Source organism: Camelina sativa, chromosome 9, assembly GCF_000633955.1.
Source record: "Camelina sativa cultivar DH55 chromosome 9, Cs, whole genome shotgun sequence".
NCBI lineage: Eukaryota > Viridiplantae > Streptophyta > Magnoliopsida > Brassicales > Brassicaceae > Camelina > Camelina sativa.
In genome coordinates, this window is record NC_025693.1 from 8,574,637 (window position 1) to 8,596,430 (window position 21,794).

Genomic DNA, 21,794 nt, shown 5'->3' on the forward strand with positions numbered 1-21,794 from the left:
AGTTCTTTTCCTGTATATCATAGCGAAGACAATTAAAATTATAATAACTCAGCCTAAACATTCTGAAACATCAGCCATAAAACAAAGATAAACCAGACATTACCGGCTCTCCCGCCTCTAACTCTTTGGCCTTCTCTGACGCCTCTAACTCTTTGGCATTTCTCCTCGTGGAAGGCCCTGTTTTCGTATCAGCTGGTTTCTTAGCAGCTGGAGACTTCTTAGGAGAAGTCAAAGAGTTCTTTTCCTGTATATCATAGCGAAGACAATTAAAATTATAATAACTCAGCCTAAACATTCTGAAACATCAGCCATAAAACAAAGATAAACCAGACATTACCGGCTCTCCCGCCTCTAACTCTTTGGCCTTCTCTGACGCCTCTAACTCTTTGGCATTTCTCCTCGTGGAAGGCCCTGTTTTCGTATCAGCTGGTTTCTTAGCATCTGGAGACTTCTTAGGAGAAGTCAAAGAGTTCTTTTCCTGTATATCATAGCGAAGACAATTAAAATTATAATAACTCAGCCTAAACATTCTGAAACATCAGCCATAAAACAAAGATAAACCAGACATTACCGGCTCTCCCGCCTCTAACTCTTTGGCCTTCTCTGACGCCTCTAACTCTTTGGCATTTCTCCTCGTGGAAGGCCCTGTTTTCGTATCAGCTGGTTTCTTAGCATCTGGAGACTTCTTAGGAGAAGTCAAAGAGTTCTTTTCCTGTATATCATAGCGAAGACAATTGAAATTATAATAACTCAGCCTAAACATTCTGAAAAATCAGCCATAAAACAAAGATAAACCAGACATTACCGGAACTTTTGGTGGACCTTTTGATGTCTGAAGTTCCTGTCCATGTCCCAGGTTATTTAGTTCCTGTCCCATTTTTAAAGTCTGGTCAGTCGTGCTCTTTGAAAGCACGAGCTCTTTCATCTGTTTGAGGTCCGTCTCAAAAGATCCAAGCCTGGTTTCAATCCTTTCATCCATCTTCTTCTCCAGATTCGCCGATACATTTTCAATGTTCCTATCAACGGTGTCAAACCTTATGTATAACTTAGAGATCAATTCGTAGAAATCACCTTTCCAACCATCTTCCCCAACATCTTCCTCCTCACTTACCTTTTTTCCTTTCTTCTTCCTCTCCTGTGCAACTCCTTCACTAGTTTCCTGACTGTTGGAAACTTTCATCTTCTGAACTTTCCGCTTCTTTGCGGGAGGAGATTCAGACTCAACAACTGCTTCAGCTTTCTTTTTCTTTTTCTTCTTATCACTCCCCTTAACATCCCAAAAACCTTTAACAAACGTATTCAGATGTATGTCTTCGATCAGGCGATCGATTGCTGGGTCGTCTTCTTCTTCTGGCCACGAATGAAATAGCTCGCAGCCATTTTCCTTCATAACCATATTAATCACACGCAGCTGTAACATAAGAGATTATGAAACCCATCAGTAAGATTTAACTCGGACAAGACTAAAGCATAAATCAGTCATTACTAAAACATAACTCAGCCAACACTAAAGCATAAATCATCCATTACTAAAACATAACTCAGCCGTTACTAAACAATAACTCAGCCATAACTACATCATAACTCATCCATTACTAAACAATCACTCAACCAGATATAAACCTTACCTCACCAAGCGCTTTGATCTCTTCAGCAATTGCGGTTTCCAGCGATGAACGTGTACGGTTTCCACCCCATTGAAGCATCGGTATGCCACCATCATTAGCTGATGCATTCCCAAACCGTTCTCCAAAGCATTTGATGGACTCATACGCCCAAGCCTGTAACACGGGTGTAAACCCACTGAGGGTGTACGACTTTCCCGTAGGGTTCAACATCTTTATGGAATCAACAAGAGCTTCAAATGCTGACCGACCCCACGGATACGTCTTCATTGCTTCATCATCAAAAACTCTTTTGGCACTTTCATATGGAATTCTAGAGTTATGATGCAAACCATAAAGTCCAATGTGTTGAAGAAGCAACAGCCCCAACCATTTACGATGATCAAGGTTAACCCATCCCCGGCACACTTTTAATGCTTCCCTGAGTTCAAGTAGCGTTGGACCTGCCCCACCAGGCACTTTCAAAAGTCTGAAGAAATCTTTGTGTTCCTCTTCAAGTTCAAACCGTTCAGTAGGCATTGGGTCTATGTTTAACCCCGTCAGATAATGAAACTCATTCAACCCAAACCTGATAGGTTGACCGCCGACCACAAACCAAAGCTCCTTCTTATGTACCCTTAACTGGTTACATAGTAGGAAATGAACAACCTTATCAGACCAAACGAATTGGCTATCAACTAGCTTAGAGATTATTCCAATTGGTACATCCTTCGTTTTTTCCCACGCATCCAGTCCTAATCTGAGGGAATTCTTTCATCCTAAAATTTGTGTTTATATCTCTAGACTCTATTTTAGCGTGTAGTCTTGGGGGGTAATCCTTGCTTGTTCTTCAGAAATAATCACCATCTACATCTGTTATAGTTCATAAGTACATCATAACATAAATCAGCCATAACATAAAACAAACTCAGCCATAACATAAAACAAACTCATACACAAAGCATAACATAACTCAGCCATAAACACATAACTCAGATCTAAAGCACAAAATATATCAGTCACAACTCAGCTGTAACTCAGTCGCAAAATAAAACAAAAAGTAAATCAGCCATCGAATCGAATAAATCTAACAAATCAGCCGTAAACCCTAAAATATCTGAGCCGCAACATAAAACAAAAAGTAAATCAGCCATCGAATCGAATAAATCTAACAAATCAGCCGTAAACCCTAAAATAACTGAGCCGCAACATAAAACAAAAAGTAAATCAGCCATCAAATCGAATAAATCTAACAAATCAGCCAGCTGTCATTAACAACGGCGACAATCAGCCGTAAATCATCGAAAAAACCCACATTCAGCCGGAAAACTCCAAATTAAACAGTCGACACATACCGGATAGACGAAGACGAAGAAGACGAAGAGAGAGAGAGAGAGAGAGAGCCAATTGAAGAAAGAGAGTGCGACGACGAAGAAAGACGGCGAGAGATGACGGCGAGAGATGACGGCGGGAGATTGACGGCAAAAGAGTGGACAATGATAGTATCGCCGGCGACGAGAGACGAGAGGTTAAATTTTTTTTTTTCGCGGTTTGAACAGTTAAAACTATTCACTTTCCCTCTCTATATAACCAAGAGAAAATAAAACTGTGGATCTAAAAAAACTGCTTAATGACGTGTTAAATCATATCTGATGTGTATTTTAATTTGCTGATGTGTATTTTTTTTTAAAATTTTTTACTCCAATTCGAAAAACAAAACCCAAGGGGTAAATTATAATTACACCCAGAGCACTAAACATTCTAGTAATTTTCAAAAGATTTATAGATTTGGGTAATAAACCAACTTTTGGATAACATTTGAGTAATTTTTTCTTTAAAAAATGAAGATTTTGCCAAAAACACAAAGATGAAGATAAGAAATAAACCTTGACGACGATCGATTTGGCTGTTGTCTAGGATATGAAATTATGCTTATGTAACAACTGGACTAAACAATCGCTTAGGACTATCAAAACTATTTATGTTTTTAAAGATCACCAAATTATTCATTTTAATGATAACAGATATATTTTAAGAATCATAATTTTGTTTCCATTAAAATTTTGTTTAAAATATTTAGCGTAAGTTTAAATCAACATTTAAAAAATTTTGAATAGTAGATAGAAAAATGCCATAATCCGTCAAAAAAGAAAATGCCACAAATTTTTTTGATTCGTACCACCATTTTGGATGGATCGATCTTGGTAACTGAGGCAGATGCAACATAAATATTTAATAAGAGGTCCAAAACAGATTTCTTAGCTTAACACTTTTAGTGGCAAGAAGATTAGTCTAGGCTTCAGTCGAAAATTTACTTGGTTAACAAAAGTAGAAGAGATCTAAACTAAAAGTACTCCTTCTTTTTCTCACTGGTCGATGTTCCAAAAAAAGTTGTTTTAAAGAGATAGTTAAGAAAAAAAATTGCATTTTTATTAGTTATTGATGGTGAATTATTCTAAATAATTATATACTATTATTTTAAAGTTATAAACTAGATTTCAACGTACGATAAACCGTTTTTAATAATTATTAAGAAAAAAATATGTTCTACTTTTCTTATTTGTTTGAATATGTTTTGATGAATATTTAGATTTTATAATTTAGATGAATTATATTTTTTGTGTTTGGTACCGGTTAGGATTGGCGTAACACCTCTCGTTAACTCATATAATATCAGACTAAAAATTTTATTTTATTTTAGTAGATCAACCCGTAAAAAGTTATATAATTATATTTATGTAAACTTTAACCCACTCTATAACAGGATCCGCAAGAATATATATGTAAATCTTACAATAAAAAAGTTTACTTTGTCAAATGTACTTCCGAATTAATAAATAGGGGATAATATTCTTTTCTCAACGACTCAAATGAGCCAATAAGGCAATACTGCGAATCATTGTTTACAAGTTATAACAAACTGTTAATCACAAAAATTATGCATTTACAGTCACTATTTAATATGTATGAAAACTTTAAAATTAGATTAATTTCAAACAAAACATTATTCAGGAGAGACACTAACAAACAAATATGAATTCAAAGTAACTATCCAATATCTATGGTTAGGGTCTCACATTAATTTCAAGGGTCATTTAATAGAATATATAGTTGTAAAATTTAACTTATGTAGGTAATTTTGAAAGTTTAATTAAAAATAACTTTTAAAAGTTTTGTTAAAATGTTGAATGGAAGATTATACTCTTTATGAAATGAGAATAATTTAAAAAGCAATCCCCTTTATAATAAAACGGAAGTACACAACATTGTTTTGGTAGACTTTATAATTTTAATAAATGATTACAAATAGGTTATACATAGATTATAAATTAATTCATATATTAATTGTAACAAATAAAACCTTAATTGTAACAGAAAATCTTAAACGTGTTATTCCAAATTGATATATCATAGATATTCCAAACTTTATTTTCGGAAGATCACGTATATGGTTCCAAATCTCTAGAATCACAATATTACCAATTTATTTTCTACATATTTTATTGATAAACCACATCAATTAAAAAGTTATTAAAAGGATCAAAATATACTCTCAATCATAAAAAAAGGAATCAAATCTCGCTAATTTAACAAGATTAATCGTCATCTTTGGAATCATATTCAGAAATTAAAAATTAGACCTAAATGATAGATTAGGACCGTGCTAGAGCATGGGTTAGAATTTCTTTTATTTATATTTTAAATTTAGAATAAACCATGATTTATATGATTGATTTTAAAAGTTTTTAAAGTCCTAATCTAGCATTAATTGTGATCTTCAGAATCGTATTTTATTCTAAAATTATAATATAAATAAAAGGAATTTCAACTCATGCTCTAGCACGGGACATAATCTAGTACTACATTTAATACGATTAAAGTTTACTCTTCTGGTTGGAAGGTTTTGATTTAAACTTTAAAATTATATTTTGCCACATTTATAGAAACAACAAAAAATAATGTTCCTTTATTGTTTTCTAGAGATATTGAAAAAAACAATTTAACGTACAAATGCACTTTTTGGGGATTCAAATTTAAAATTTATAAATCAACAAAATGAACTTCACAACTGGAGTGAACATGTTTCAAACTGTAAACGAAATGAAAGGAACATTGACAAATACACAATTTGCTTAGAGAATTAGTAAACAATCCACCTTCCATAACTCTACAATAATCTACCATTCCCGATATCGTCACCTACCATCCACAATACACAAGCCCATCCCATCCACCATTACCACACCATCCCCATCCACCATTTACAAGCCCACAATCAACCGCATTAATTTTTATGTATATATTCTAGAGAAAATTTGGAACCATACTACAATAAAAATTAATGCAATACAAATTGCAGTCTACAATTGCAATATGTTTCTAAATTGCAGTGTGGCTCCAAATTTTTCTCTAGTATATATAATTGGGAACCATATTGCAAAAAAAAAAAAAAAATCATAATTTTCCTACACAAATAATAATGATTTCATATATTTATTAACTTTTAAGAACACTTGAACTCCTACTTTTTCTATCAACTATGTTATATACTTTTCTGCTATTTGAAGAACAGACAGCCGTTAGTCTTGTATTTTAAAATAAACGAAGAATTATGTTTTAGAAAATACAAAAATAATTAAACTAATAATGCATCAAGAAAAAAAAACAAACAAAAAGACATTGTAAGTAAAAATTCTCAAATATCATGACTTTCCTAAGCATTGCAGGTTGCAGCTGTTGGATTCACGATTACTTATTATTTGCTCTATTTTTGTTTAAATGTTTGGTTTCCACAATCTGCTTGAAATATTCTCTTAAGCTCGCATACTCGTCAGCATTAAAATTAATCATATCTTTCTTTGGTCAACAATTGTGAAATTCCACCAACAAGATAATATTTTTTTGAAATTTATATGTAAAATATGGTCTTAATAATATCATAAATTAATAATCATACAAATTTATATATATATATATATATATATATATATATGCTGATATAAGAATGTACTAGGATCTCACCCGTGCTACAACGCGGGGGAATATTTGCAGACATATATGACATATAAATTTTAGTATAATCAATTACATTAAATCATATATTGTGTAATGAGTTTGAATAAAATAGTTGAATGAAAAAAAAATTGGTAATATCAAATTTCAATGAGCTTATATATCAAATTATATCCCTTCTACCAACAATTATCTTATATCAGCCAACATGTCTCCCTTTCATGCAAAAGAAAATCCAATCATCGGTCTATATGTTATACACCAAATCTATTCTTAAAATTTTTGAAAAATATGTTAAGGGGCATTAAAATATAGGGCAGTAAAATGTGTATATCTGTCAAATTGAAGCACATAAAAAACAAAAGCTACATTCAAATATGTATATTTTATTATTTATAAATCCATATTATATTTGGATACATTCAGATTTATTTTTGTATCCAAGTTAAACACAATCTATCAACAAATCATAATCAAAGAAAAAAAATAATTGGTCGATCTTTATATAAAAACTAACAGATTGACACATGAGCAAATTAATCATTGCTATCAAAAAAGAAGATTCAAAAAAGCACCTTATGTTTCATTGAAGTGATTCAAGAAACATGTATATCTCGCTTGAAACCATGCAACAGTTATTGTTTCGACATAAGTTAAAAATGTCAATAAAATTTTGAAAAATATCAATGATTAGTGAGGAGTGAATATGTTAGTGGACTTCTATATTTATAGGATAAATAAAGTCGATTTCAATATTTAGGGTTAATTAACACTGTCATAAATATGATCTTAATAATATTTTTGTGAATCAAATGTTTAAATATAGATTCGAGGTATATATGCTCAATTTCCAAAAAACATCGAAATCTATATTTATGATTAAGATTTTTTTTGTCAACATATTTAAGATTAAGATTATACTTGCAAATATTATAACTATTGTGATATGATTTTGTAAACTATTACGTATAACTGAAAATTAAATTTTATCTTTGGTTAGTTTGTAGATTTGAAATCAAATTATACACTATTGTTCCCAAAAATATCAAAATCAAATTATTCATTTAATTTCGAGTGGTCATGTCAAGTGCTAATTATTAGGGCGATTTATTTTATTAGATTTCCTTATTATCTCTAAACAGTTTTTAAATATGGTTAGTCTTTTTCTTCATAATCCGAATAATTAACAGTAAAGGTTTTTGTGATTTGAATATATTTATAGTTGTATGTTAGGTACTAAATTTGGGGAATGCTAAATTTAATTTTATCTTCCTAAATATTTTCCTTAAATCAAAATTTTAAAATATATTTATACGTTTTAGTTATGGTAAGTTTGTTTAAACGATAATTCATTCAAAGTTTTGTAATGGTTTATAATAATAATCTCATCATATAATTAAATTATTATCTATTTGATGGTGTAGATAAATTACATTATCATTATTATGTACTTTATTAGAATTAAAGAGATGATTATATAACGAAACTTAATTTTATTTTTGTAACTTCTTAAAATTTGATTTTTAAAAATTTCTCTTATAAAAAACTTAAATATTTTTATTAAATTATTTCGTAGTAAAATTTACATTTTTTCTTAATTAGTTATTAATAACTTAGTAATATAGAAAATATGCTATTTTCTAAATAAGAAATATGATTAAAAATTATATACATGGTTTCCTAAATAATAGGAAAACCAATATTTTCGTGAATCGTGATCAATATAGTTTCCTTTTTGGAAATGTTTGTTAGTATAATTTAAATAAATATTGCTTTCAAATTATAACCCGATAACCCATTATAAATGAATCGGATATTTCTGATCCGGATCCAATTTGATTAATTTCGGGTAATATTCTAATTTTGACCCGACCCAAATTCATTTTGTACTTCTCTTTTACTAAGATAGAGATATTTTTCCTAAAACTCATATCTATAAAACAATTGTTGTGTTATATTTTAAAACTATAATGATATAAAATGTTTTATAACATGTCATAGAAATAACTAAAATTTTTAAAGTTTTCAATTTCGAGATATGTTTCATTTTGATAGTTTGATATTGTCAAAATTATGAAATTTATGAATTAAAATACGACAATTGATATTTTCATAAATTTTTTTGTATGTCAGGTCTATAAGTAAATTTGTCTATAATATTTGTAAGTTCTGGTCAATAATGTTTTCTAGATATTACCAATTCAATTCCAAAATCATAAAATTTACATCATCTGAAAATCTGATCTTATTTTGCTAAAATTGTCTCAATTCATAATTTTTAAAAAGCTAAACACTCAAAAATATATCTATAAATTAATAATCATTAATTTACACTATAAAATAATAATTATTAATTTATAGAGGTTTTACTGTAAGAAACTAGTTTTTTAACTAAAATAATATATGATAAGAAAATATTAAATATTCTGCTGTCTCATTTACCAATAATAGTGTCTATCAACCATTTATATATTTGTAGCTTTATTTATCTACTCCTATTTATAGAAAATATTTAAATCACTATAAGATAAAGATTGATCGATAGTGATTATGGTCCGTTATAATGATACAACAAATGCAAGAAATAGAAAAAAGATACAAAACAGAGAGAACTGTCGTGAGACATAAGTCACATAATAGAAGAGGAAGGAGTAGACTTGACATGGAGGAATCTGCAGCCATTGTACTATCACCAGAGAAGGAGAGATCAAAAAAGATGGAGCCGAACAAGAGAGAAGATGAGGGCAAGTGTAGGTGAAGGAGAAGCAGTGGACCAGAGTGACACGGGATCGACAACTATTAAGATAGTGGTGAGTTCATCACTAATAGATCGGAGCCGGTGGTGAAGAGATTAGTCCAGGAGGAGACAGTTGGAGTTCGGTTTTTGAGAGCAAGTTTAAATTCAACTAAGCAACGAAGCCCATATCAAAAGGAGAAAATTAAAAAGATAGTTATGACTTATGAGTTGGGGTTTCTAGAGTGAATTTTCCAATTATATATCTACGCAACTGAGACCATATATTATTGGAAAAATGATTGCCAGCTACGTCAAGTATAGGCCAACACATCGCCACAAATACAAATAATATAAATGTTTTATTAACTACACGAACTATTGTCATTACATACGGACATGCATAAACAAACATGAGTTATGTGTACAACACCATAACCATCTAATTCTGATACTTTTTTTACCGGAGTCCGGTGTTGACCGGTATTGACCGGCGTTGACCGATGTTGACCGGTGTTGACCAATTTTTTTTTCATAAACAACAAAAATTAACAAAATAATTACATAACTTTGGTAAAAAATTATATAAATAAATTTTACTACAAAATAGTATAACGAATATACATTTTTCTTCTGTACATTCAAAAGTTAGTTTAATCTATACCAAATCATATTTATTATATACAAAAGAAAATGTATATTTGTTATATACCATATTATATTTGTTATATACAAAAGGAAAATGTATATTTGTTATAATACTTTGTAGTAAAATTTTATTATATACAAAAATTTCCTTTTTATATATAACAACTATAATAGGGTATATAACAAATGATGAGACCTATAATCTTTTCTTAAAATCTTTTGGCTTAAAAATGTTCATAGACTTTTTATAATTGAGTCTAATTTGTTATATTGTTTTTTTTTTGGTCAAAGTATATTGCACCTAAACTTTTGATTTACCATTATTTGTTATATATTTGTTATATAAAAATATTTAATAACATGCTACATAATAAAATATAATAGGGTATAAAAATGATATGGTATAAAATTAAAAACCAACTTTTGAATTTATAAAAGGAAAATGTATATTTGTTGTATTATTTTGTAGTAAAAATTTATTATATAATCTTTTAGTAAAGTTATGTAATTTTTTTTTACTTTTGTTGTTTATAAAAGATAAATAATTTTTTTGGTCAACATCGGTCAACGCCGGTCAATACCGGTCAATACCGGATTCCGGCAAGCAAATCATCGGAATTAGATGGTTATGGTGTTGTACACATAACTCATGTTAGTTTATGTATGTACTTATGTAATGACAATAGTTCGTGTAGGTAACAAAACATTTATATTGTTTGTATGTGTGGTCATGTGTTGGCATATACTTGACGTAGCTGACAATTATTTATCCTATATTAAAAGAGAAAATATATTCTTGCAATTTGGAGTTTTGAGACTGAATTTTGAACCATATCTGAGCCACGGAGACCATATCAATAATGGTTATAGATATATAGAGTCATATATATAGTTACATAATAGTCGAAGTTAAGGCCTACTACTGTTAAAACAAAGAAATTATATCATACTGAAAGTCACAATAAGACTGTGCAAGCTGCACCCGTTAAGGTTTTTTTTTTTCGGTAAACATGTGAAGATTCATTACCAATTTTTGATTTTTTACAGAATACAAGGACAACAAAGAGAAGCAGAAGAAAAAAAATCTAAAGCATACAACATTACAAAAGAATACCGCAAAACTAGAGAAGACAAAAGGATGGTGCAATCGTTGGAGGAGGAGGAATCTCAATTCAATCGATTTTGCCGCGAGTTTTCTGCACCCGAGAGACAGCCCTCAAATACTCTGATGATGCAGGCCTACAGCTTTTCCGAGTGCAAAGATCATCTTTCACTTGCATGGACAAGCCAAATTGGAAGAATTCACACCAACAAGAACCCCCTACTCAGAGAAACACACTTCCACATTGTAAACCACTGGCAGTAAAGAAAACTCGAACTGCAAGAGTAGAACCTTGATCGATGGAGAACCAGCAGCTTCGTTACAGCCTATGCGCTGATAGCTTTGAACCTACATCAGACCCGCCACAACGATAAGACAGCCGCAGCTTCGCTGGAAAAGATCTAAGCCATCGCCATTGGTCTCAGAACGAAGAACCCGTACGAGTTACATCGGACCCGCCACAATGGTGACATCGCAGCTTCGCCGGAAAACAAGGCACCGCCAGCCGCACCACCAGCCGACGTGGTTAACCGCTGGACCACCGGAACACTCTTGCGTTGAGCGAAGGGAGAAACAACACCGGGACAAAAAAACAAAGACCACCACCAGAAAAGCACTGCATAGGAAAAAGAACCAAAATCGAAGTCGGAGAAGAGGCGAATGCAAATTCACCAACGCCAGCAAATCTCTGAACTCCACCAGCCACAATCAGAGGAGATCGATCTCTGAGCAAGAAACAGAGAGGATCTAACCGCCACGAACCAAACCAAACAACATACCCGACACAAGCTTGACCATCGGGAAGAGCCTTCACTCAGACATAATCGCAGTCTTCAAACAATCAGAGGAGTGAGGAAAGCCGCCGCCGGTTTGGCCTCAGATCTAGCCTCCAACCTGAAGAAAAATAGTTCAGATCCGCCGCAAGTACTAAGGGAAAATTGCTGGAGATGATAGGAGCCGAACAAAGCAGACAACGGGAGCCCTCTCACGGCCCCGGCGAGGAGCACCGGTGACCGGAGAGGCAAACGAGAATCAGATCTAGGGTTCCTGCAAGTCTCCTTCGACTAGAGAGAAAAGAGAGGCGCGCGTGTCTTTCACACCTCTAAATCGCACCCGTTAAGGTTGTTGCGGCAAACCCAGAAGACACCAAGAAAATCTCTACAAGTGAAGATGACACTTGGTGTGACCTCTTCAAAGTAACCTCCAAAAGGCTGCAAAAGAAGGGCACCGCTTTTATCCTACCATCTGGTGAGTCATGTGTGAAAATCCCAGATTCGGTTATAGAGAAACATAAGAAGTCATGGGAATCGTTCATCCTTGGCCAATTTTACTCTGATCCACCGGTCCAAGGAACAATCCACAATATAGTCAATGACATTTGGAGCAAGCAATTCCAAGATATTACCGTATCCAGGATGGAGGGAAATGCATTCCTATTTCGAATCCCTAATGTCCAAACAAAAAATAGGGTTCTAAATCAGAGACTGTGGTAAATCGAAGGTCAAACGATGTTCGTTGCTAAGTGGGAACCTGGAGTCGTCCCAGTTAAGCCTGAGCTTAAAACTGTGCCCATTTGGTTGGAGCTCAGACACGTCCCCTTCCAATTCTTTAATGATGATGGACTGGAGCAGATTGCTAGCCTGGTTGGTGAGCCCAAGTTCTTGCATCCCACCACGGCAAATAAAACAAATCTGGAAGTCGCAAAGGTATTCACAATCATTGATCCCCGCAAGCCATTGCCAGAAGCTGTAAATGTCCAATTCCAGTCAGGTGATATCAGGCGTATCGAGGTTTCTAGTCCGTGGATTCCCCCGATCTGTGCCCACTGCAAAGAAGTCGGCCACAGCCTGAGGAAATGTCGTGCTGCTCCTATCCTATGTAAGGGTTGTAATTCTACGACCCATACTGCTGAGGAATGCCCACGAAAGAAGCCAAATGAAGTTATTAAAAAACAAAGAAGGAGGAGGTCCAAAACTCCCAAACCCGTGGCAAAAGAGGGTGAATGGAAGAGAGTCACCCGCTCCAGAGGTCCTTCCAAGTACTTAATCTCCGCTGTAACAGCACCCTCGACAATCAATGTGAAGGATGCTAGCACAAGTAAAACTCCAATTGTGTTGCCTGATAAAAGCAAAGAAGCAAAGCTATGCGTAAGTGCATCAGTCTCAGAGGCAGAAGCGGACTCCTCTGATGTACCATCGTCACAATCTGAAGACGAAGATTTTGACCTGGAAGATGAGGAAAAGTTCACAGAAGTGTTGTCATAGAGACAGCAACGAAGTGCAAAGGGCAAAGACCCCAAACACCAATAATCTCCATGTCGATAAACACCCACATGTCTTTAGACATTTTTTGTTGGAACGTCAGAGGTTTTAACATAGCCTCACATAGACACGGATTTAAGAAATGCTTTAGACACCATCAACCCCTTTTTGGTAGTCTCGTGGAGACACATGTCAAGGAGACTAAGCAACAGAAATTTCTCAATGCTCTGCTGCCTGGGTTTCGACAACAACTATGGTTTCTCGGAGATAGGTAAGATATGGGTTCTCTGGCACCCTAGCGTCAGCGTTTCGGTAATTAGTAAGTCTCTACAAATGATCAGTTGTGAAGTTCAATTTCCGGAGAGTGCGGAAGCAATGGTCATATCTTTTGTGTATGCTGCTAATGATGAGGCTACACGACAAGCTTTATGGGATGAATTGATAAACATCTCAAATGATGCAAGGCTCAATGACAAGGCTTGGGCTTTACTTGGATATTTCATTCAGATATTGCACCCAGAAGAACACTCTGCAGACGACGGCTCATTGGCGGATAGTCCTACAAGACTGTTTAGAGAAGTTATGTTCAATGCTTCCTTAACCGATCTGAATTTCAGAGGTCCTACCTTCACTTGGTGGAACAAAAGAAGAAGAGATCCTGTCACCAAAAAACTGGATCGTATTCTGATAAATGATCAATGGACTACCAGCTTCCCATCTTCCCTAAGGCTTTTTGGTGAGCCTAGTTTTTCCGATCACGCCTCTTGTGGGATAAGCTTTCGGTCAGCAGCCCCTAAGGCAAAGAAGCCGTTCAGATTCTTCAACTTTCTGCTAAAGGACGAAGATTTCATCCCACTGATCTGCCTGGAATGGTTTTCTCTAAATATCACGGGTTCTACAATGTTCAGGGTATCAAACAAACTTAAAGCTTTGAAGAAAGTCATTAGAGATTTCAGCAGGGAAAACTACTCTGATCTCGAGAAAAGAACAGAAGAAGCCCATGAAAGCCTTTTCCAAGATCAGAATAGAATGTTACAATCTCCATCTGTTGCTAATGCGGAAATAGAATTGGAAAAACACAGGCTATGGCTTATTCTATCTACTGCAGAGGAAAGTTACTTTCTCCAAAGATCAAGAGTGACATGGCTTAGGGAGGGAGACAGTAACACCTCCTATTTCCACAAGATGACCTCCTCTAGGCAAGCGCAAAACCACATCCACTTCCTACTTGATGGTAATGGCAACAGATTCGAAAGCCAACAAGATATTCAAAATCATTGTGTGGATTATTTCCAAAAAAACCTTGGAGGTGAGCAGGATAATCACATCTTCCACCAAGAAGATATCACAAACCTCCTGAACTTTAGATGCTCTCAAGCTCAGCAGTCACGTCTGGAATCTCCTTTCACGGCAGAGGAGGTTAAAGCAGCTTTTTCTCGTTGCCAAGGAACAAGGCTAGTGGGCCTGATGGCTTTTCCTCAGAATTCTTTACCGGGTGTTGGTACTTCATAGGGGGCGAAGTCACAGAGGCTGTGCTTGAATTTTTTAGTTCTGGTCAATTGCTCAAGCAGTGGAATGCAACAAATCTGGTCCTTATCCCAAAAATCCCCAACGCCTCTTTTGTGTCAGAGTTCAGACATATTTCCTGTCTAAACACTGTCTACAAGGTAATCTCTACACTCTTAGCCGGCAGACTCAAAGCCATCCTCCCCTCGGTGATCAGTCATGCTCAGTCTGCTTTCATGCTTGGTCGCTTGCTCCTGGAGAACGTCCTGCTCGCTACTGAAATTGTTCAAGGCTACAATAAGAAAGCGACTCCACCTAGTGCAATGCTTAAGGTAGATCTGCGAAAGGCATTCGATTCTATAAGATGGGACTTTCTTATCGCAACCCTCAAAGCTGTTAACCTACCAGAGAAATTCATCGGCTGGATCCAGGAGTGCTTAACCACTGCCAGTTTCTCACTAACAGTAAATGGACACACTGGAGGTTTCTTCAAAAGTACTCAGGGATTGAGACAAGGCGATGCTATGTCACCCTATCTATTTGTACTTGCCATGGAGGTCTTCTCAGGTTTGCTCTGATCTAAGTATGCCTCAGGTTGCATCTCATATCACCCTAGAATCTCAGAAGTGGAAATATCCCATCTTATGTTTGCAGACGATGTCATGATATTCTTTGATAGTAATAGTTCATCCTTGCATGGTATTTATGAAACACTTGAGGATTTTGCTGGTTGGTCGGGGCTGCACATGAATAGAGATAAAACACAGTTATTCCACTCTGTGCTGAGCCAAGCTGATTCAAATGCTCTAACAAGCTATGGTTTTACAACTGGGATGCTCCCTAAAAAATATATGGGTTTGCCTTTGATGAGTAGGAAATTGAAAGTTGCAGAGTACGCTCCCCTTATAGAGAAAATCAAAGCCAGATTCAACTCTTGGGCAACAAAATCACTATCCTTCGCTGATATAGTTCAGCTAATTACCTCGGACATTTCAGGTATTGTCAATTTCTGGATTTCCACCTTCATCCTCCCGCTGGGTTGTATTAGACAAATTGAATCTTTATGTTCTCGCTTCCTATGGTCTGGTCAGATCGAGAAAAAAGGTCTAGCAAAAATCTCATGGTCCCAGGTTTGTCTTCCTAAGTCTGAAGGGGGAATTGGTTTAAGAAGGTTCGCTACTTGGAATAGAACCTTGTGCTTACGAATGATTTGGTTGCTCTTCTCTGGAAGTGCCTCGTTATGGGTTGCTTGGCATAAACTCCACAACTGTAGCAAAGTTTTAAGCTTATGGGATCAGCCTGAAACAGCCTCGAACTCTTGGAATTGGAAGTGCTTGTTAAGGCTTAGAAATTTGGCTGAAGGTTTTATTAAATGCACCATTGGTAATGGAAGGGAAGCAAGTTTCTGGTTTGATAATTGGACCCCCTTCGGTCCCCTAATCAAGTTCATCGGATACCAAGGCCCCAGAGACCTAAGGGTCCCTCGACAAGCAAAAGTAGCAGATGTATGTGACTCTAATGGTTGGAAACTGGCGGACCCAAGATCTGAACAAGCCCTTCAACTCCATATTCACCTTACCACGACAAGGAACATCAGTGAAGCACACAATACAGACTCTTATGAGTGGGTGGTGGACAATAAAAAATGCAATGGTTTCTCGTCACCAAGAACCTAGGCATCATTGAGACCAAGAGCAGAAGAGGTAAGTTGGCACCTCTCAGTATGGTTTAAAGGAGCTACGCCAAAGCATGCGTTTAATATGTGGATAGCAAATTTGGACAGACTACCTACCAAGACAAGACTTGCGGGTTTGGGGATGAATATCAATACTACTTGTGACTTTTGCTCCCTATACCCAGAATTCAGGGATCATTTGTTCTTAAGTTGTGACTTTGCTCTTTACCTCTGGAATGCAGTAAGAAGGTAGCTAGACTTGCCGGCCACAAGTTTTGGCTCTTGGAACCAACTACTAACCTGGACAAACAGCAGGTTTGCCCGCTCTCCGTTCACATTACGCAAACTAGTTTGCCAATCAGTCATCTATGCTATTTGGAAACAGCGCAACAATCTGTATCACAACCAACACTTTGTGCTACCATCAGTGGTCTTCAAAAGCATCGACAGAGAGGTTAAAAACACAATCACTGCACGTCAGATGAATAAGCGATTCAAAACGCTTATGCAACTATGGCTGCACTGAAGTTCAACGTTCTTCCCAAAGACTTACTTTTGCTTTCTTGTTTTTCTACTTTTTTTTGCCAAGAAACCAAACCCTATGGGTTATTCAGTATTGTGACTCAAACTCTTCATTTTATATGATATTTGCAATTTAGCAAAAAAAAAAAAAGTCACAATAAGACCACCTCCATTGGTGAAGTAATAGAGGGGTTGGCTCTTTAAAAAAAAAAATCATAAAAAAAAATTGATAAGAAAAAAAAAACACAACCAGCGTAAAACATTATTGAAATAATTATCGTTATATAAATTAAGTAGATTTCCAGTCAAATTATGATTGAAATAAATGTCGTACATTCAAAGAAAAAAGTCTTCAGTACTACATATGTATTCCAGTCTTGGTCTCTCGAGTTTTCATTTAATTAAATATCATATTTGAATGCTAAAAATATACAAAAAGTCTAGATTACTTAACACAACTATATATCCAACCAATAAAACATACAAAATATTTGTAAGTTAACGATAAATAAACAAGTCAAACCGACCAAACTTTCCTCCAAATAAGACCAGAAGAACTCCTAACAATTCCAATAATGTTAGAAGGAAACTAAGAAACTTCCTATTTCCTATTCAAACACGGACTTTGTCTTTGTCTCTACTCGCCCTATACCACTTTCCTTGAACCAACACTTGAAAAATTCAATCTTGTATATATATCTTAACATATACACACAGATTCTATATCTCCTCTAAGAAGCTTTTCTAATAACCTTTTTTGTGATTCCTTTCATTCATTGATATACCTAAGTAACGTAACCATGGAGTCCAAGAGTTTCTTGTCGGGATACAAACAATCTTCTTCTTCTTCTTCTTCTGTTCCTTTGTTTGCTCTGTTCAACTTGTTCGTCATAAGTTTCTGCAGATGGGTTTCCTCAACTCGCATCTCTTTATCCAGATTTATCCCTCTTCTTCAACATCATCATCAAAGTAGTATCGACAAAAACAACAACAAAGATCAACAAGAGAGAATGATGATCAAACAAGAAGATGGTGATCTATGTAAAGAAGATGCTGAGATGGTTATGACAAGTTTAGGGCTTTTTTCCAATGATGATGATGATGATGACGATGATCAGCTTCAAGAACGGTACAGTGCCAAGCAAGTTTCGTGTTTGTTCGAAGAGAAAGAAGCTAGTTTGGAAGAAGTGAAGCAAGCTTTCGATGTGTTTGATGAAAACAGAGATGGGTTCATCGATGCTACAGAGTTGCAAAGAGTTTTGACAATCTTAGGTTTCAAAGAAGGGTTTTGCTTAGAGAACTGTTTGGTCATGATTAGGTCATTAGATGGAAACAAAGACGGAAGAATCGATTTTAATGACTTTGTTAAATTCATGGAGAATAGCTTCTATTAAGATCTAATAATGACATTTATTCTTTTATTATTACTATTCTTGTGATGAGATTGTGAATATTAAAACATGTTTGTTGAAAAAATACAACTCTTTGCGGCGTTTAATCGAACAGTTTCCATGCACCATCATAGTGTTTTCGTGTGTTCTACGCCGAGATTAATCAGATAATTATAAGTCTCTCTAGCCATAGATGCTTGTTTCCTAAACTGGGTATGTAATATATTCATAAATCCAGAACGTTAAAAAAAAAAAAAAAAACACATCTCATTGCGGCATTTAATCAAACACCTTGCGGGCATATACCTTTTTTTTTTTTTTCCGCATTATATAATTTAAAAAAGCTTCTAGTCAAGCTAGAGGCTTCGCTAGCTGTAATCAGAATCCTCTCGTTGCATTGAAGTCGGAGATCGCCGACCAACGACCGTCACCGGAATCCGAATTCAGGTTAGCTTCCATTCTTATTGGAATCGAGATTTGATAACCCTCAAATCGAAATTAGATACCTTTCTTCAATCTTCATTAAAATTCAAAATCTGACCAAAGATTCGAAATTTCGAGATTTGTCTGCTTTTGTCTTTGTGGGTTTTTGAAAGAAACTATAAAAGTCTCTGTATTGATGATGGCTCTTAACTTGTATCATAGAAGCTTCTCTTCTCAGGTTAAAGCTTGAAAAGGGCTAAGATGAGTTTAAGTAGAGCTAAGGATTTGGGGCTTCCGTTGATGAATCTTGTTAGACTTAAAGGTATACCAATCTTGGAGCAACTGCATTTGGAAGAAAGGCTTCTTAGAACATCTTCTCATAATTGGTGCATTGTTAATGATGGAACCGATGTCCCTACCATTGTTATGGGAATGTCAGGGTAAAAACACTTACTGTTTCCATCTTTCCTCGATTCTAAATCGAAGTCATTGCGAAAAAATGTTTAACTTTTGAGCAATGTTGTCGTTGTTACAGGAAGCCTGCTCAGCTTCTTGAGCTTGGACCTGTTATGGAAGATCGAATACCGGTTATTAAAAGGTTTACGGGAGGAGGAACTGTGATTGTGGATAAGAGTACTATGTTTGTGAGTTTGATTTGTAACAAGGATGATGTTCCAAATGTCCAGCCTTATCCTCGTTCTGTCATGGCCTGGAGCGGTTCGTTGTATGGTGATGTGTTCAATGGTATTAATGGTTTCCAACTACGTGAGAATGGTGTGTGACTAAAAGCTCTACTCTTTTAGATTTCTTGTTTTGTTACTCTTAGTGAAAAGGTTTAATGTTCCTTGTATTTCGGATATTTCAGATTATGTTTTTGGTGATCGTAAGTTTGGTGGGAATGCTCAATCAATAATAAGGAATAGATGGATACACCATACATCATTTCTATGGGACTACAATGTGAGAAACATGGCTTACCTTAAGCTGCCTTCGAGAGTGCCGCAGTACCGGTTGGTATGATCCTGAATCTATCTTAATCTAAATGTCTTCAATTTGATTACTTGATCCAAAACTCTTTTATTCATGGAAGTTAGTTATGTATTCCAACGGTTTTGGTACATTGCAGGAAAGAGATCACACAGATTTCGTGTGTAGAATGAAGGATTACATTGAAAGATCTGATTTTGTTGAGAAGACAATAAAGGCTGTGGGAAACCAATTCACATTGAAGCAAGTGAACCTTAAGGATATAGATTCCTACACAAAAGCAGAAAATAATTTGAAGACCACGAGGCTGCTTACATTGGAAGAACTCGAAAAAGCAATGGCTGACACCAGTTAGAATGCATGACAGTATTGCTCATGCTAGTTAAGTTTTACTCATATGGAATGCAAAACTGCTATAGATTTTTTTGGTCATTGATTCTTTACCTTGGGTTAGAACCATTACTTTTGTCTCCATTCATGGCCTAACTCAGAATTCTTAAAGATAAATATGTGCTGGTGTTTAATTTTTGTAATATTGTTTTGAGAGTTTGAATCAGAAATTCGATAAATAAGAGCACATGGATAAAGATAATAAAGACATAACTTGATTTCGTAGCTTGTCATGTTAATGGCTAACCAAAGACAGTGACTTTGATAATAATGACAGGAGTAATCAAGTTCTTGATTAGTTCCCACTCTACGTGTTGGAGCTTTAGTGGCCTACTCCTAGGAAATCTATAAATGCTGGAGGTTTAGTGGTCTCAATATATCTGGTCACCATTGTATGTTCTGCAGTTGATGATGATGGCAGTGATAATGACGAAGATGATGATGATGAGGATGATGATGATGGTTCCTGGATGGAAACATGCAGTGTCAGTGCCAAGGAATCTGCAGGGAAGGTTGAGTAGTGATGATGTGGACCCTGCATCGGCATGCGTGAAGAACAATATTCTTCTTGGAGATACTGAGCTTTCAGGTTAGTAGTTTCCTCTTTTAGCATTTCCCAGCTGTACTTTTTCAGATTCATATCTTCATCATCGGCATTACCTGTAGAACACACAGAAACATGAAACTTAGAACTCACCAACATCAGAGAATCTCCCTAAAACTTGCAAGCTGGTTAATTTTGAGCCCAATTTACATGTTACCATAAGTTCAATGCTCTTGAGTGCTAAATATCAAGAGATATAGCATAATGTGACTTGACTCCAATAACAGATCAAACTCAAATGTATATGTATCAAGAAGTAGATAGGGTAAGAAGACACAAACCAGGAGAAAGATTGAAGATTTTGTGATCTGTGTTTGGTTTGTGGGTAGACCCTCCATTGAATCTTTGGACGTAAGAACTTGATTGCTGTCTCATCTTTCTTGCCATGAGTACATGCCAGTGATTCTTCAAGGCATTGTCTGTTCTTCCAGTAAAAAGCTTTGCAATCATTGCCCATTTGTTACCAAATGCTCTGTGAGCTGCAAGTAGTCTCTCTTCTTCCTCAACACTGAAAGCTCTCTTGTTAATCCTCGGATCTAACTGATTAAACCACCTCAACCTGCAACTCTTGCCTTGAAACAAACCCAAAGAATCAAGAACATTGTAAGTTTCACATTTTTCAGGAATTAGCAAAGGAAAAGATTAAAGATTTCAACTTTTTGTTTACCTGTTCTTCCTTGCATATTCTCTGCAATGTGGTTCCAGTTTTGAGGACCGTAAGCTGCAACAAGCTCCATAAGCTGAGTATCCTCAGAGATCCTCCAATGCCCTCTACTACAAACCCTAGAACCGCTCTGTTTCTTCTTCTTCTTCAAATCATCACTCTTCTTCTGCATCATTCCTTTATTGCACAACTCTTCTACCACGGTTTCAGACACTGCATTGTTTTCTCCAAACCCATTAAATGTACCTCTGAACTTGAGACCAAAAGGGT

General features: G+C 35.4%; 4 protein-coding genes across 6 annotated transcripts; 3 read left to right on the plus strand and 1 right to left on the minus strand.

The window, feature by feature from the left end:
• LOC104715119 lies at positions 13,738-16,544 on the plus strand. Its single transcript, XM_010432561.1, has 3 exons — positions 13,738-14,863; positions 15,049-15,435; positions 15,523-16,544. Exons 1-3 carry the CDS (start codon positions 13,738-13,740, stop codon positions 16,542-16,544), a joined length of 2,535 nt encoding a protein of 844 aa, XP_010430863.1.
• On the plus strand, positions 17,778-18,568 carry LOC104710741 (probable calcium-binding protein CML30). The gene has a single exon (XM_010427390.2). It carries the CDS (start codon positions 17,866-17,868, stop codon positions 18,457-18,459), a length of 594 nt encoding a protein of 197 aa, XP_010425692.1. The 5' UTR covers positions 17,778-17,865; the 3' UTR covers positions 18,460-18,568.
• LOC104710743 (putative lipoate-protein ligase A) lies at positions 18,666-20,392 on the plus strand. Of its 3 annotated transcripts, none has more exons than XM_010427391.2 (5): positions 18,666-18,903; positions 19,102-19,319; positions 19,415-19,653; positions 19,745-19,893; positions 20,006-20,392. In XM_010427391.2, exons 2-5 carry the CDS (start codon positions 19,141-19,143, stop codon positions 20,219-20,221), a joined length of 783 nt encoding a protein of 260 aa, XP_010425693.1. In that variant the 5' UTR covers positions 18,666-18,903; positions 19,102-19,140; the 3' UTR covers positions 20,222-20,392. The 3 variants fall into 3 exon arrangements, with proteins under 3 accessions (XP_010425693.1, XP_010425695.1, XP_010425694.1); XM_010427393.2 differs by having other exon boundaries at positions 19,105-19,319; XM_010427392.2 differs by having other exon boundaries at positions 19,118-19,319.
• On the minus strand, positions 20,533-21,785 carry LOC104715120 (transcription factor MYB44-like). Its single transcript, XM_019230413.1, has 2 exons — positions 21,528-21,785; positions 20,533-21,432 (listed from the first exon to the last, which is right to left on the minus strand). Exons 1-2 carry the CDS (start codon positions 21,697-21,699, stop codon positions 21,110-21,112), a joined length of 495 nt encoding a protein of 164 aa, XP_019085958.1. The 5' UTR covers positions 21,700-21,785; the 3' UTR covers positions 20,533-21,109.